At 40.9% G+C, this 18,202-nt stretch overlaps 1 protein-coding gene across 3 annotated transcripts in view; it reads left to right on the forward strand.

The window, feature by feature from the left end:
• PLCB4 (phospholipase C beta 4) overlaps positions 1-18,202 on the forward strand; it is a 349,218-nt gene that overhangs the window by 276,595 nt on the left and 54,421 nt on the right. For all 3 annotated transcript variants that reach the window (XM_044288724.1, XM_044288726.1, XM_044288725.1), the window contains 9 exons: positions 628-752; positions 4,177-4,228; positions 4,418-4,520; positions 6,755-6,919; positions 6,999-7,203; positions 8,044-8,132; positions 9,539-9,689; positions 9,765-9,814; positions 10,701-10,766. In XM_044288724.1, the coding sequence (XP_044144659.1) occupies positions 628-752; positions 4,177-4,228; positions 4,418-4,520; positions 6,755-6,919; positions 6,999-7,203; positions 8,044-8,132; positions 9,539-9,689; positions 9,765-9,814; positions 10,701-10,766 (1,006 nt within the window). The remainder of the gene's footprint in view (positions 1-627; positions 753-4,176; positions 4,229-4,417; positions 4,521-6,754; positions 6,920-6,998; positions 7,204-8,043; positions 8,133-9,538; positions 9,690-9,764; positions 9,815-10,700; positions 10,767-18,202) is intronic.

Raw genomic sequence — 18,202 nt, forward strand, 5'->3', positions numbered from 1 at the left:
TTCTGTGTTTTTGGCCCGCACCTGGTTTTGGCTCACAGTCACTGATCAAAAATCACTGATCAAATACTGACCAAACACAAAGTGTAAAAGCATATACAAGTCTAAATAAATTCCCTCCTTTGTTGCCAGGTTTCTCCACAGATTACAGTTTATGACTGAGGTCCCAGTAGGAGGACACTTTGTTTGTCAGCTTCTTGTCAAGGGACCTTTTTAGCAAAGTCGGGATTGTTCAAAGCAGAGATCCCTTTAAAGAGGTTTCCCACATTAGAAAAAAAAAAAAATGGCTTCTTTCTTCCAAAAAGAACACCACATCTGTCCATAGGTTGTGTGTGGTATTGCAGCTCAGTCCCATTCATTTCAGTGGAGCAGAGCTGCAATACCAGACACGATCTGTAGACAGGTGTGGCACTGTTTCTGGAGAAAAGCAGCCATGTGTTTCTAATTCTGGACAACCCCTTCAAAATTCCCTCAAGCAGCAGAATATATTATTATTAATATTATTAATATTATTATTTTTATGTAACAGATATTTGATGTATTGTATATGTGAGAAAAAGCTATTATATTATAGGGTTATCTTTTTTGTGTGTTTGGTTTCCTTTTTGCTTTCCTTAACAATTTTCATAGCTATAACAAACGTCAGATGAGCCGAATCTACCCCAAGGGTGGGCGAGTGGATTCCAGTAATTATATGCCTCAAATTTTCTGGAACGCCGGCTGCCAGATGGTCTCTCTGAACTATCAGACCCCAGGTAGGATGTGACGCCCAGTCAAGCTGAAAACCAAGGAGGCCGTTGCTTTCTAACTTCCAAAACAGATGCTACAGAAACGCCTCTGGCCTTTTCTATTGGAAATGGAATACGCTCAAATGATATTAAGATGTTTACTGGCAACAAATGGAGTCAATGAGCAGTTCAGTTTATATATAGAGATGCCGTGTGCTCTGCATGTTAATTAGCAAATGTTCAAGTGATGTGGCATTAATGAGCCCTGGAATAATTTGTTTTGGTAAATGCTAAGAATTCTCATCTCGTTTCATGCTAAGATACAGACCTAGGAGAGGAATAGTCCAACGTGTGTATTATTATATGATGTCCTCCTATCACCTGGTATTTGGCTTCTAAAAGTGGGTGCTCACACCAAGGGGATGCTAATACATCTGTCTAGGATCTTATAAGAGCATTGGTAGATGGCAGCATTTTCCACCATTACACATGTGGACAGCCTTCCGTTAGAGAATGAAATACAATAGTCACTGAAATAACTTGAAAATGACAAAAGTAGTACTAAATAAGAATTTACGGAAAATCAGCTAATGAAAATCAGATATTGCTTTTGAATTGTGTTTCAAAAGGATAATTTATAAAACAAACGAATGAATCTGGCCTGTTCAAAAATGATGCTACCCATAACTTAATATTTTGTTGCAAAACCTTTTTTCAAGCGATTTCTGTAACTGTCAATGAGACTTCTGCACCTGTCCTCAGGTATTTTGGTCCACTCCCCGGGAGCAAACTGCTCCAGCTTTCTCAGGTTTGAAGAGTGCCTTCTCCAGACTGAGGGTTCAGCTGCTTCCATAGATGTTCAATCTAGATGTAGAATAGTCCGATGCTTTGCTCTTAGCAATTCTTGAATGTTTTTAGTTGTGTGTTTTGGGTGATTATCCTGTTGGAAGATCCATGACCTGCGACTGAGACCAAGCTCTCTGACACTGGGCAGCACATTTTGCTTCGGAATGACTTGATAGTCTTGAGATTTCATTTTACCCTGCACAGACTGAAGACATCCTGTGCCAGATGCAGCAAAGTAGCCCCAAAACATAACCGAGCCTCCTGCATTTTTCACAGTAGGTAGTATGTTCTTTTCTTTGAGTCCTTTTCTTCTGCATCTGTGAACATAGAGCTGAAGTGATTTGCCCAAAAAGCTTCAATTTTGTCTAATGTGTCCAAGGGACATTCTCCCAAAAGCTTAGTATGAATTTTGGTAGATTATGGCAGAGTCAAGTCTCGCTTTTATATGATTTGCTTTCAACAGTGGTTTGCTCCTTGGTTGTCTTCCATTAAGTCCACTTTGGCTGAGACAGTGACGGATGGTGTGATCTGACACTGATGATATACCTTGACCTTGAGGTTCACCTCTAATCACTTTAGAAGTTGTTCTGGGCTCTTTGGTTACCATTTGTATTATTCATCTCTTTAATTTGTTATCAATTTTCCTCTTGTGGCCATGACCAGGGAGGTTAGTTACAGTCCTGTAGACCTTAAACTTCTGAATAATATGTACAACTGTAGTAAAAGGAACATCAAGCTGTTTGGAGATGGTCTTATATCCTTTACCTTTAACATGTTTGTCTATAATTGTCTTTCTAATCTACTGAGACAACTCTCTCTTTAGCTTTCTTTGGTCCATGTTCAGTGTGGCACACACCATGATACCAAACAGCACAGTGACTACTTTTTACCATTTAAATAGGCTGATTACAAGTTTGAAGACATCTGAGCTGCTAATTACAGGACACACCTTAGTTTAACATGTCCCCATGGTCAAATTATTTTAATCTTTTCTCAGGGTACCATCATTTTGACCAGTCTGATTCTCAACTTATTTTTGTAAATTTTTATTTCTTATTACTTTTCTCAGTTTCAAGTTATTTCAGTGACCATTGTGGGTTTTTCTTTCTTTAACGGATGGTTACCAACAATTTTGTCCACGTGTGTGTCTTGGAGGAGTTCACAATCATTGCAGAAACTAAATGGAAACAAAGTGCCACCATCCCATAATTATTCTTCAAACATAACTCCTTCAAAAACCTTCAATGATGTCTAGATTTTACCCAGAAAGAAAACCAATCACATTTATACTATATCTCTTATGATATTTTCTAACCTTCACTTGTAAAATGAGACATCAAACCTGATCTAAATTTGATGGACAGTAGAGCAGTCTATAAAAGGGAGATACCTTATCTGTAGCTTGTCTACATACATGGGAAATAAGGGGAATTTGAACACTCTTGTTTCAGACTAATGAGTTCAATGCGAGAAACACCCTGCAAGCGTGATTTCCAATTCTGACCTCTGCTCCTCTGACAGGATCGCACAGCATTATAATGATTTATAATGCTGTGTGTTCCTGCCCGATCTCAACTCTAATGAATTGTACTCACATAATGCTGTCCGTACAAGTCAATACAAATTAGATTTGAGGCCAGGCAGGAACACACTGCATTGTAAATGATTATAATGCCATGGGTCTATGTCAAAGGAGCAGCATTCAGGATGGGAATTACCTTTGACACACAGAGCGTATTTCTTGCACTGAGTAAGCTCTTCTGAAAATGTCCACTGATTGGATAGTGGCAGTCAGTGTGCAGGGTCACACCTAGGTAAAACCTAGTTGGACCAATACTGCAGACTGCTGGCAATTCATTCATAAACTTCAAATAGGAATAATAGAGCGATGGCACAACATAGAGTAATATGATGGCTTGTTACTACATGGTGAATGAAAGTAGTTACTGAAGCAGATATGTCAGGAGAGGTGACACGTCCAACTTAAAGGTGCTGATACATATAAAAGTCCAAACACAGCAGCAATGGCAGGACCAGACTACTATCTTATGTGGTGTCCCCTGGCAGACTCCTCTGCTAGATTTTTCTCCTTACCTAATGGAAAACACATGCATGCTGCTCCACTCAGAATGTGTCTGTGTATTAGGGAGTCGAGACTTACTGACAGTGTATGGCCACTTTTAGTCTACAAAGATGTTTGTGTGCAAACCATTAGAAGACTAAGGCATATTTCTACAAAATACAAGGAACAATTGAGCGTCCATATTACACCTACTATTCTGAACGCTCCAGTGGGTCTACTGAACCTGACTCACATCACCTTAGAACCCTATGGTGATATATAAGTTTAAGGGACTTATACCGATAGACCCGCCATCTGTTTTCTCTATGGCCTTTGAGGGCTCTATGGAATGCCCATGTAACCAGGCATCATTGTTCATAGACTTGTTATGCCACCCATTGTCCGTCACATCTCATGTTGTGAACTTCTGAACCATTGTGACCAACCAACTATAGGCCAACGCACCTGAGAAAATCCTTCAGTCCACATTTTGCAATTTAGTAGTTATGTGCGATGAGCTAGAAATATTTTTTCTCTCGACAGATCTAGCAATGCAGCTGAACCAGGGGAAGTTTGAATACAATGGATCCTGTGGGTACGTTATTACAGATTTGTAGATGAATCATTTGATGGATAAATCAGTTCATACAGTTTTTTTTTTATAGTAGGTTGATCCATTTCATTGGTTAATATTATTTCTGTTTCCATTTCAATTTTTTACATTTGTTTTTCTCAAAATGCCTTTGTATTTAATATTTCCAAATATTTCACTGCCATCTCTCAGGTACCTTCTAAAACCAGACTTCATGAGACGTCCAGACAGAACATTTGACCCATTCTCTGAGACTCCTGTGGATGGAGTGATTGCAGCCACCTGCTCTGTTCAGGTACATAGGAAGTCTACTGGTGTTGCAGTGATCCAGATTTATATGTTGAAGAATGTGGTTTATTTTATGATGAGGTTGACATACCTTGTACATAGGACATAAATGTGTGAAATAGGATCTTTGGGTCATAATCCTGGAACTTACATCAGAAAATGCAGATTCCACTGCAGTTAACCCCACATCACATTGTTCAATGAAGCTGAGATATGGCCTGTTGCTTGGTGGGAGCCTCACACTTTAAAGTTTATTATTACTAATAAAGTAAAACTATTGCCATTTAGAACATAATACCTCCTTCCCTGAGGTACCTTCCATTCAGAGTTTCTTATTTTCTATCTTGCAAATTTATAGGCAAATTTGACAGTAAGGTGCCCAGAGTGGTGTTATTTTCTTTTAATGGTGCCCAGGAACGCCCTCATCCAGTGCCCAGGCCCGCCCTCCAGAAGAGGCTGAGCATGCCTCTCCTGGGCTGAGATTCCACACCCCGTCAGCGCGGCTGCCGTCCCTAAATTCAACCCCCACACCCCTCGGTCACTAACAAGAGGTAACACTGCCCACACTTGCCTTTAGCTTCACAGAGAAATATTGTGCAAGCGCAGTACCAAAGACTGCCTGTGCGCTTCATGTCCTGCTGAGGGCATCAGCTTAAAATGTTTAACTGGGCATGTGCCTGGGTGAGATTTCTCAGCGAGGGCAAGTGTGGGCAGCGTTACTTCATGTCAGTGATGTAGAGGTGGGGCGGAGGCAATGGCTCTCATGGGGGCGTAGAGTCTCAGCTCAGGAGAGGCGTGCTTGGGTGAGATTTTAGGGTTATGCCATGTATTACGTTTTAGATTTTTAGTGACATTAAAGGAAATGTATCACCAATATATTTATTATTACTAATTAAAACTTTTTTTCCTAATCTTTTTTATTTTTCTGTAGTTGATTATGGGGGCTGCCTTGCCTTTCAGCAGTCGCTTGAGCCATAGACTCAACGAACAGAAGAGGTTCATTGACTTCTTTGGGGGAGTTTTCTAGGCAGGCTCAGAGCTCATTGTGCATGCAAGGGGAGTACAGGTGAAACTCGAAAAATTTGAATATTGTGCAAAAGTTCATTTATTTCAGTAATGCAACTTTAAAAGGAATTGCATTAATGCAACTTAAAATTTGTATATTGTGAAAAGGTTCAATAGTCTAGGCTCAAAGTGTCACACTCTAGTCAGCTAATTAATCCATACCCCCTGAGCAAAGGGGACCTCAAAATTGTTACTTTGGGTTTCATAAGCTGTAAGCCATAATCATCCAAATTATAACAAAGGCTTAAAAATATCTCGCTTAGCATGTAATGAGTCTATCTCATATGTTAGTTTCACCTTTTAATTTGCATTACTGAAATAAATGAATTTTGCACAATATTCTAATTTTCCGCGTTTCACCTGTACATTCAGAAGCTATGATCATCACCTATTGTGAATCCTGTGTTATCTATACAGAGGTTTTGTCATTCATTCTTAGCCTGCCTGATGATAATGAGTTGAACAGGGATTTTTGAACTATTATAAGGCTTAGTGTGAAAACTTCAGGATTTTGGAATGTTTAAAAAAATATAGATAGTGACATGAAAAATTGGGAATAACATCACCAACAATTCTTTAAAATTATGGTTAACAGTATTAACATAAAAATTTGATGTAAACAACAGGTAATTTTCTCATTTTTTTAGGGCTCATGCACACGAACATAATGGCTCACTGCCCGTGCTGAAGACTGCAAATAGTGGTCCGCAATGCACAGGCACCGGCCATGTGCACTCCGTGCTGCAGATGTGGACCCATTGACTTGAATAGGTCTGCGATCTGCAAGATAGGAGGCACGGACTTGAAAGCCCACAGAAGCACTTCATAGTGTCTCCGTGACTACCCGTCTGCGCCTCCGCTTCGCAAAAGATTGGACATGTTCTATCTTTGGCCTTATATTGCGGTGTGTGGACCCGCTCAAGTCAATGTATCCGCATCCGCAGCATGGAGTGCACACAGCCGGTGCCCATATATTGCAGACCCGCAGTTTGTGGTCCCCAATACGAGCACCGAGCCTTACGTCCGTGTGCATTAGACCTTAACCTCTCCACAAAGTCATGAACACACATAAAATGTTTACCTATTATAACAGGCATTTTTGATGTAGTTTATTGCAGCATTTGCTAAAAGCGAACCATTTACTCAGTGTAACAGCAGTTCTGTATATTACCACAGGTTATATCTGGACAGTTCCTCTCAGACAAAAAAATGGGGACGTATGTTGAGGTTGATATGTATGGATTGCCAACGGACACTATAAGGAAGGAGTTCCGTACTCGCATGGTAATGAACAACGGTCTGAACCCGGTTTATAATGAGGAGGCTTTTGTATTTCGAAAGGTGAGAATTGTTTCCGTTGACATATCTGCAGAAAGAAATGCATAAGAATTGTTGTAAGTAATCTTCCTCTGGCTCCTAGGTTATCTTACCTGACCTCGCTGTGCTGAGGATAGCCGTGTATGATGACAACAATAAGCTGATAGGCCAGAGGATATTGCCATTGGATGGTCTCCAGGCAGGATATCGGCACATTTCACTTCGGAATGAAGGCAACAAACCCCTTTCCCTGCCAACCATTTTCTGCAACATTGTTCTGAAAACCTACGTCCCTGATGGATTTGGAGGTAATTAGAAAGACAAGGCCCTAATGCACATGCTAAGTGTGTCCATAGGATTCCATAGACTGTGCTATTCCTAAAAATGTATGGGTTTCTGATGGGTGACATATCCCACCATGTGTCTATACAGTGGGATACATTGCAGACCTTTGACAAATGTATATTTTGGGAGCTTTTCCTGGCATACATGTCAAATGTGAACAGGTCCTAAGACTGGTCTCAGAAGTGACGAGTCTTTCATATCAACGTGCACTAAGAAAGTTCATGTTTGCTTTAATTATCCAGTAGAAAATGACAAAAAAAACTGTCTACTATGTATATAGCCTCATGCACCATGTCTATCTGAATCTCCCAAAAATCCATTCATATGTGTCTGTGATACTCACAGCAGCTCTTTCAAAGGGCTCTTGCACACAAATGTATTTTTTTTTTTCCATGTCCGTTCCGTTTTTTTTGCGGCCCTTATGTGTAATCATTCACTTCAATGGGGCCATAAAAAACATAGGTCAATATGTCCGCATGGCTGTTCTGCAAAAAAGTAGTGCATGTCCTGTTATTGTCCACAAATCATGGTCCATGGCTCCATTAAAGTCAATGGGTCTGCAAAAAACCGAACACATACTGAATCCATACGGACATGTTTAGCAGAATCATGGAACGGATGCAGAAACAAAACGGGAACCCGTATACGGAACGACAGATCCATGAAAAAGGACCGCAAAACAACGGTCGTGTGCATGAGCCCAAAAACTTTAGCTGCGGTCTTATGGTTTTGTTGGCCTTTAACGCATGATTTACCTCCTCGACCTTAGAATCTTATATAGTCTGTCTTCTCCTTGTTTTTAGATATTGTTGACGCTTTATCAGATCCTAAGAAATTCCTGTCTATTACTGAGAAAAGGGCAGACCAGATGAGAGCAATGGGGATCGAAACAGTAAGTGTACATTGTATAGATGAGGGCACAGCTTCTCATAGGACTGCATATAAGTGGATGCATCCTGCTAAAATCAAACACCTAGATTCTGTTGTAAAGAAAAAGATGACCCAGACATGCCACAAAAGGGAATCTGTCACCAGGTGTATAACTAAGGGCAACATTAACTAGTGACAAATCCCCATAGCAAGATGTTGGGTGGCTTTCTTTAATTTCCCCAGCTATTTTGCCAAAATCTTGTATTGAACAGCTCCAGTGCAGGCCGATGAGTCCTGAATATTCATGAGCTTCTGGCTTTCTCCACAACCTGCTTCTGATTCAGTTGGAAAGAAACTGTCCATCAATGGCAGAACGCAGGGTCAATGAAAGGCCATTGCCGTATCGCGCACTTGCGCTTCCTCTGGGGTGGTTTAGCCCTTGCATGGTGAAGGAGGCTACCACCAGTTTATTTATACCTGAGTGAGCCTGCATCATCCAATTAACTAGAAAAAAATGTGTATAATATATATATATACATATATATATATACTCTGTATATATATAACACTTCCCAAAAGAGATGTGTGTTTATTCACCAAATAGCAGCAACGTTTCGGTCCTCTCAATGGAACCTTTCTCAAGCAGTGACAACAACATAATGGTGCTCTATACAGATATAAATACTTGTCCATATGATTATTCAATTAAAAAACTATTCAAAGCTAAAAGTGGGGCCATTCTGTGTATGTGGCATAGTCAAATAGTAATGTGTTGGGTACATAGTGTCTTGATCACCTAATGTTAAATGCATATGAAAGTCATTTATTAATATTGAAGAGTGGAGAGAGGGATGCATATGAAAAGATCCATGATCAAAAATTCTACAGGCTTTGTTGCGGCACCAACCCCAATCATATACCATAGCATAACAGACACCAGTGTACAACACCCTGCGAAAAGGCACTGAACACAAACGTGTTTTATTTTTTTGTAATGGGGTAAATCTCGTTTTTATACACAGAGCTCCAACTCCCATGCTTCTCTTCAGAAAGTAAATCTCGAAAATATTGACAGCATGCAGCCACCACTAGGGGGAGCTCAGTGTATATGAATTTATACAGCCACCGTGGAACTTACTCTAAATGGTAAAAAACTCTATGCAGTGATCTCTAATCGTCATTGCAGGCAAACGCTATTACCATGCAGGAAAAGCGCTTTAGTGTCAGACCCCCTCCCACCAACGGTCACCAGAGCGGGTTGTGTGATCTGCCTCTATGGTAGTTTTGCTACTATGTTTATAATGATTTTTACTTAGTCTCAATGCCGTCCCTGTTTTGCTTACGCCTTGCATTGAACGTATTAGCTATCAGTTACATGCACATTCGATGGGTTATCATGCATAGATTCTGTGATTATTTTTACTTCAGAGTGATATTGCTGATGTGCCAAACGACAACACAAAGAACGACAAAAAAGGGAAAACCAATAATGCCAAAGCCAATGTGACTCCTCAAACAAGTTCAGAGCTAAGGCCGCCTGCTGCGTCCACCTCCGGAATATCAATCGAAGCTAAGAAAGGTATGGGTTCCTCTTGGTATTCTTCTTGTAGGTGCAAATCTTGCTGAGATTTTTAGAATCATTTTATTTTTCTAGGTATAGATCTCATTCCTCAAGTGAAAGTCGAAGATTTGAAACAGATGAAGGTAAGTTAACAGTTGACCCACATTGTTCCTGTTCACTCTTATTGACCTTCCGGGAAGTGAACAGATCTCAGCAGTTTGATGTAGTATATGATGCGAATCACCAATTTCATATTCTGCAGCTCCTTGTGCTGCTGGGATATTTTACATAGAGAGAATTTGTCAACAAAAAAACTGTAAATTTGCTTCTCCGTTTTAGTCCATTGTCTGACTATGGGAGAATTTGACAGTCAGTAGACAGTAACCATAAATAGTCATGGACAACACAGTTTTGGCAAATGCTCCCCCCTCCTCAGTCTTGATCCTTAAAATCTTTACCAATCTTCACCAATAAACTGAGTATATTATCTTCTTCTGTGGAATTCCCCTTTAACACGTTTAAAGGGGTTGGCCCATCTCAGACATTGATGGCATACTGTATCACTAGGATATGCCATCAATGTCCCACCTCTATGACCCACTGTTATTTCCAGAACAGGAACCCCTGAAGTGAAGGAGAACATGTCGCATATGTGCAGCTCTCAGTTCACGGCTATGGAAGTTCCCGAAAATGAGCAAGCGCGCTGTTTTCTAAACCCCCATAGCGGTGAATGAAGAGCAAACTACCCATGCATGGCCACCTCTCCATTCACCGTTATGGGAATGCCAGTGCAGTCTCCTTCACTTTGGGGGACCTGTTCTGGAGATTGGAGCGGGTCCCAGAGCTGTTCACAGTGATATGTCATCAATGTCTGAGTGGGCCAACCCTTTTGCGTTTTGGGTACACAGGTAGAATTTACAAGTAGGAACAGTAACTCACCATATACTACATTTATGGCCTATGCCCCTAAGTTTTGTTTACTCTGTTGTCTTCCTGTGATTGATATTATGACGCTTTCTATCATTTTAGGCATATGTCAAACAGCTAAAGAAGCAACAGAAAGAGATAAACTCTATGAAGAAGAAACATGACAAAGTAAGTGGCCTAAATGAGGTGAATGGTTTTATTGTTTCTACTTAGAGTAAGATAATAAAGGGATTGAAGGTAGATATATAGCTAGCTATGTGATGGATCCCGTAGAAAGAGAGATGATAGATAGATAGACATAGATAAATAGATAGCTACAGACAGAAAGATAGATATAAGATATATAGAAAGCTATAGAGGAAGCAGAGACGCCACAAACTAAAATGTGCAATTATTTAACTTCTCTAACCCAGGACATTCTGCCTGAACAAGGGCGTAAAAACACCCGAAATGTCTGATTGACTACCCTTTTTCTGTATAATTATGGCGGTGCAGATAAAATACCAATAGTTGCAAAATTTAATCTTTAGAGTGTAGTTGGTGCTTCCTGTTTTATAAATCAATAGATAAAACATAGATAATATATAGCTATTACATAAGACAGAGATTGTTTTCTATGTCAGTCTTGATATCCCCTGTGCCGCTAGATGATGTGCTTAATTTATGACAAAGTGCATGTCTTCTCATAAATTAAGCACATTGTCTGGCAATCCATGTGCCTAGAATGAAATCTTCGCCAACTCGTTGCTGGGGTATGAATCAGTCATCATTAATTACACCACGCTACTCCTCTTTTTAGAAAGTGGAGAGAGCAACAGTAAAATGATATTTCTGCCAAAAAAAAAAATTTGACAAGTGCCATTTAAAAAGTCACGAAACCCAGGGGTTGCGGCTTTTTAACATCAGAATACTGGCCTATGGAATGACAAATCTCTGTGTTTTCCCCGTGTTTGCATGAGTTTCCTTCAATACTCTTCCTGTTGTCCCCTAGTGTGTGTATGTCTGAAGCAAATTAAGGACTCTTTACACAAGCCGAAAATCCCGCAGATAATGGCTAACGAGCATTCCTAAAAGCACTCGTTAGCGATTATCTGGCGGTGGAAATGTACCGCCGATTACGCTCGTTCATCGGGTGATCGCATCATTCATGTGGTCACAAAAATTTTCCTTTGCCCACAGCAGATTGTGCAGTGGAAACAGCATCTGCTGCCGGCAAACCACTGACATGACAAAATCTCCTTGTGTGTTAGTCTCACATCTATATCTGTGTCTGTAACAAAGAGAAAATTGTTAATAACTTTGGCAGAAATAAAGGTATGTCACATTTAAGCACAGGTTTTGGATTTCTCATCACATTCAGGTACATATATCACAGGTGCCCCTTCCCATTTAAAAATATCTACTTGGTTCTAAGATAGTGCCTTTCAAAATGGTCACCTTGTTGGACAACATCCCTTACAGATTTGCCCCTTTCCTCTTATCAGCATGCTACACACAGGACGGACTTGCCAACCACCGTTTTCCGTTTATTAAGGTGTCTCCATACTTTTGGACCACCCTGTTAATTTAGCCGGAAGGACCAGTAATATTTTTCTCCCGCTGTATTCCAGCGGACATAATTTTACATGTTTTTTGCTTTAATTTAGCTGTATTAGCTACTAATTGTAGGGGTGTTTGTATCCATTTAGGGGTGAATATAGTGTATTAAATGCAAATTTACCACAATTTTAACATAATTTTGTGGGATTTATTTGATGATGATGATGCAAAATTTATGTCATTTTAATTATGTTATACTACTTGCAAAATAACCCAGTTTTGTGTTGTATTCCAAGAGCCAGAACATTTTTATTTTTCTGATGACATAACGGTGTGATGGATAATAGATTAGATTTATCTCTATTAATGATCCTTATCTTTAGAGAGGATGTCTTTTCTCTCCTACTGCAGGCTGTCATCACCCCCTTCCTCCTCAAGGCTGGCTTGCTCACAACCAGCTGAAAAAGGGCTAAACGGATCCTAACTTTTCACACAGCTTTGTATAAATCAATAGTACAAGTAACCACAAAAAACTTTAAAACTTAAAAAAAATGTCTAGTTCTCGTGATAACAGCTGTCTAATTGCTTTTCACTTAGAAAAATGTCTTTAACCTGTCTAGGACAGGAGCAGTGCACAGAGGGATCATATTACACATCTCATTGCAAGTCTATGGATAGGGGGAATGGAGGAGTGAACATGAGCACAGCAATACAAACACTGGAAAGCAGACTGCTGCAGCTACATAGGCTGAGATATAAACTTTCTAAATGCTTTATTCACAACCATACTACTTTGTAATGCCCTCCATACCCTGGTGCTGATTATGAGTGAGAGAAGCATAGGATGCCGATTTTCCTCTACTTTCTGTGTGCAGTGGATGGCAGCTAGTCTCCACCCACCACCTCTGGGAGAATTGTTAACTAGACATTCAGCATGCAGAGAGGAAAACTGCTAAATAATGCCAGATACAAGGGATATAGTGGCCAGAAATCGTGTTATTCCTCATAACATAAACACCCTGTATTACTGATTAATGCAAAGTTTGTGGAAAGGTTAGGTTTGTTCACTTTCAACTGTTGTCACCCTCTACCCAATTTCTAAAGACTGTATGTCCCGATGTAGAAGACATAATGTTGTGATTCTGATCTTGATTTAAAGCCTATATTTTAAACAAGACCAGATCCATATCTCTATCTTTTATAGAACTCGAGATAGTAAAGCTTTAATCAGCCCTTTTACCCTGCTACCCGAGCACTGCGTTTGTTGAATTGCTAGGTCCTTTTCCCAAAGCCCGAGAAGAACTTGGGCAAAACTTGTAGGAGTTGAAATCAAACCAAAGTTTGTGCTTTCAGTCATTGCCATCATCTTTACTTTCAAATCCAGGCAGACCTCAGACTGCTCCATACATGACGGGTACTGGCCACCCGGCCTCAATGACTGGGATTGGTGGTGATGCTGAACACGGTCATTTAACCCTTCAGATGTCGAATTTAATAGCAATGATGGCATCTGTGGGGTTACTTAATCTGCCTTCCAATCGGAACCCCCTCAGTGAAACCGGTCTGTTACCTGGGCAGTGCTGTAGGTTCTCAGGACTGTCATGGTTAACTACCTGTAAAGCCATGCACAAGGCACTGCTCAGCAAGCAGAGTGTCAAAATCCCATAGACCACAATTGTACTGTGTTTTGGTGTATGGGGCATACAATCAGAAAATTTCAAGTTCTAGCCCCCTAAGGGGGCTAAAGGTTATTGTGTTAATTTTATTTAAAAAAATCAATTTCGCCCCACAAAGAATTTTCTTTACATTTTCCAAAACAAGACATGGTGAATTAAATGGTTCCATTAAAAAGCACAACTTTCCCCACAAAAAATAAACCTTCATATGGCTATGTAAATGGACAATTTAAAAAGTTATGATTAATATCATTTTATGGTTGTTAAGCTGATATTATCCTTGTGCTGGTGTCTTTTTCTATCCATCCTCACCATGTGAACTGTAGACATGGCAATCATTTCTTGAAACTTGTTTGCAATGTAAAAGGACTTGCAGACTTTAATCATTTCACGGTAATTGTGGGCCATCGTCCCTGGGTCACTACTGGATCACTGCGTATCAAAAGGGATATAAAAAAGTATACATATCATTTTTATTAGTTTATAAATTTTATGTTTAAACTATGTCATCCATTCTTTGCTGATTAATTCTGTTGACAGTCTTTACTTTAGTATGTTTCATGTACATCATTATAGCATACCATAATCCTTTATACCATATGTAGGCCTTTATGGGACTTTGGGATACTGTACAGTGCTGTCATTGCTTACATGTTTAGTTAGTTATGTTTCACTGCAAAACAATCTTTATTGATTATTTTCACTGGTAAAAATGCTCAAAAAGTGGTAGATCCCCTCATCTTCTTGGGTGTTTTTCATACCTGTTGTTGGATAAAAAGGCACATGAGAAAAGGACTACTATGAATGTAGCCTGTGGCAGCATACACACAGATGAATGGATGTCCATGTGGTGTTGGTTAAATCTGCCAGAATGGAGCCACATCCTTGACTTGAGCCTCTCCCTTTTCCAGTAAGGCGACAGCACTGAAACTTCAAGATATCAAAGATCTTCCTGGTTTATTCACCACCACATGAGTCCACGCAATGTTTCAGCTGACATTGGTGTTAATGATGATTTTTTTTTAAAGTACTGGGTCAGTTCAAGAAAGTGACTCAATGTTTTGCTCTGGGTCTATGTGACCAATTTATGCTGCCCTCTGTAGGAAACTATCTCAGTCATAAATATTCCCCCATACAGGGTCGGACTGGGAAATTAATGTGCCGCTGGAAAATAAAACTAAATGTGGCCGCCATGTTGTGTGTGAATCCAAATTAACAAAAGGCGGAGGAGCACAAGTAGATGAGGCCAAATCAAGTAGACGGGTCAGCAATACCAGCGCAAAATATGACCCCAGCAGCACCAAATACAACATACTGCCACGGAAGCTGCCCTTCTGTGGTAGCTAGCACCAGCTGCGGCGTGCTCTCCTGTTCCTGCTCCTCCAGTTGTGTACAATTAAGATCTGGAGCAGGAGCCTTAAATGGTGAGATGAGGCCTTGACTGCCCCTAGTAATGATCTCTGTAGTGCCCCGAGTAGTATGCTACCAAAGGGGCCAGAAAATATACTGTACATTTCAAAGCTGCCATCTATGGTACAGGCCGAAAGCCTCTTTCAGCCTGTGGTCTGAGACTGCTATGTCCCTGCTCCATTTGTACACTGCCTTATATAGTGGCCTATGAGGCTGAACATTGGGCAGAAAACCATGGGATCCCTTATCCTGTTGCAGTAATCAGGGTTGCATCTGTTGCAATTCAAGGGGGCATCTGCAGCTGCCGGCCAAATACTTAAGTACCTGATGCACCCAGTGTTAATTAAAGGGGTTCTCGCTGTTTACCGCAGGCCCAGTGACGTCACGACTAGTATCACTGGCCTGGGCGCGGCTAAGCTCCATTCAAGTGCACAGAACTTAGCCCCGCCATTGATACTAGTCTTGATGTCACTGGGCTTGTGGTAAACAGCGAGAAGGCCGCGGCCCTACTGCCAGCGCCGCTGCCTTCTCAAACAGCTGATCGGCAGGGGTCCCGGGTGTCGGACCCCCGCCGATTAGATGCTGATGATCTATCCAGAGGATAGATCATCAGTTTAAAAAAACTGCAGAACCCCTTTAACTCAGAAAGCATCAGATCGTATACCCAGCCAGCAGGAGGGCCCATGTGGCCCGCTGGGCATCAGCCCACCAGAAAATTTCCCTGTAAGGGTTATAGCCAGTCTACCCCTTCGCGCATTACCATGATTTAATGAAGCAAACCTAGATCACTATATGCTGATCTAAGTTCCGTTCAGTAGATGGGTAAAGGTTTGGTGTTGTAGCTGTAATAAGGACTCTAAAATATGGTTATATTATGGTCATGTGCAACTGGAGCTAAATTCGTGCACATCATTCATTCAGGTTATCACTTGTATAGCATTCTTTTGTCTGTATTTCTGTAGCTCATAATGAAGCTACAATCCTTAAAGGACATCTGTCAGCAGATTTGTACCTATGACACTTGCTGACCTGTTCCATGTGCTCTTGGCAGCTGAAGGCATCTGTGTTGGTCCCATGTTCATATGTGCCCTGCACTGCTGAGAAAAGTGATGTTTGGATATATGCAAACGGGGGCGCTACCATTACACCTAGAGGCTCTGCTCTCTCTGCAACTGCTCCACCCTCTGCACTTTGATTGACAGGGCCAGACATAATGACGTTTTCACTGTCTGGCCCTGTCACTCAACATGTAGAGGATGCAGCAATTCTGAGAAACCTGATCCTTTAGGAGTAACAGCAATGCCCCCATTGCTCCTAGAGGCTGATTTGCATATATTAAAACATTATGTTTCTAGCAATGTTGGCACACATGAACATGGGACCAACACAGATGCCTTCAGCCAGGGGTGGACTGGCCATAGACCTTAAAGGGAAATTTCCCGGTGGGCGAAGCGCACATGCAACAGGTCAGCCAGTGTCATAGGTACAGATCTGCTGACAGATGTCCTTTAAGATGTAAAGCTGCGTTCACATATGTGCTGTAAACTACGGCAGTCTGTTCAGGCAGAGGAACAGACTACTGGAATTCACTGTATCCAGCATACCTATTGGCTTTCGGCTGGACAAAAAAATTACTACACACAGCGTTTTTTGTCCCACCGAAAGCCGGCATCTATGCCAGAATGCGTCCGGATCCCATTGCAGTGAAGGGGGTTCCAGCAGTGCATGGTAGTATCCGGCTAGGTTCAGCACGGAGCTGGTCCATAAAGGGGATGCAGCTGTAGGGGTATAGCCAGCAGATCAGTGGACCCCACTCTTATAATAAAGCTTTGTACATGGTTCATTTGTCTTTTGTGGTCAAACATCTTGTTTAACTCCTTTTTCATGTTTTATACATTGCAGCCAATCGCCTTAAATCACATTTTCCAGTAGACTTTAGCTGCACTGTTACATAGAAATATTCTCCGGGAATAATATTTTTTGGGGGGAGAAGTTCTGGCTTCGGATCACTGATGAGTCACGGCTGTGGGTGGAAATCATTATAGCTTAATAAGGGCCATGAGATTGCTTTTATCTGGGAACTGCAGAAGTCTTTTCTATTACTGCCATTATGATTGAAATGACATGGATTGTTACAGCACAGGGGTTCAGATCACAGGCCTCGGCACGTGTGGCTCCGATCGCGGAGGAGGCGGCCGTCCACTGTCACATCTCAGCACCGAGCAATTGTTCATTCATTTATGTTTCACGATTGTGTCAGAACTGTAACCGAGGTCTCCTGCAGACGAGAAGCATTGTCCTAGGCTAGAAATACATGTCTTCCTAAGGTACACTGTGAAAGGATTAAAGAGGAATCAAACATGATAGATGTGAGATAAAAATCTATAGAAAAAGATTGTTGTAGATAAATAAAGACAGATAGATAAATATGATATAGATAGATACATAGATAGATATGAGATAGAAAGATTAGACATATGGATATATATGAGAAAGATAGTTTTAAAATGGTGTCAGAACTGTAGCCGAGGTCTCCTGCAGACGAGAAGCATATGATATATTTCAGATAGACATAGATAGATAGATAGATATGAGATAGATTGAGATAGATAGATACATAGAAAGGTATGTAGATTTGCGATGTATACATAGATAACAGACAGAGACATATAACTTCAGTAAGTCAATAGATAATCTCTCGAGTGGTTGGATAACAGCAGTTCTTCCAGATCATTTGGTGCACGTCTCATATGACCCTAGCATAGGTCATCACATAGACAGTAGGGAGCAGAGACAGCACTCCAGGGATTCGATTGCACACGTAATTGTACTTTATTCACCCCTGTCTCACTCCACCAGAAACGTCTGATTGCCTACCTTCGTCTGTTAAAATGTGGTGGTGTGAATAAAGTCTCAGTGATTGCTCTGTTGAGTTCTTGGAGAGTTGTGTCCGCTTCCTATCCTATCAATCTATAGATG

Source organism: Bufo gargarizans, chromosome 4, assembly GCF_014858855.1.
Source record: "Bufo gargarizans isolate SCDJY-AF-19 chromosome 4, ASM1485885v1, whole genome shotgun sequence".
Lineage (NCBI taxonomy): Eukaryota > Metazoa > Chordata > Amphibia > Anura > Bufonidae > Bufo > Bufo gargarizans.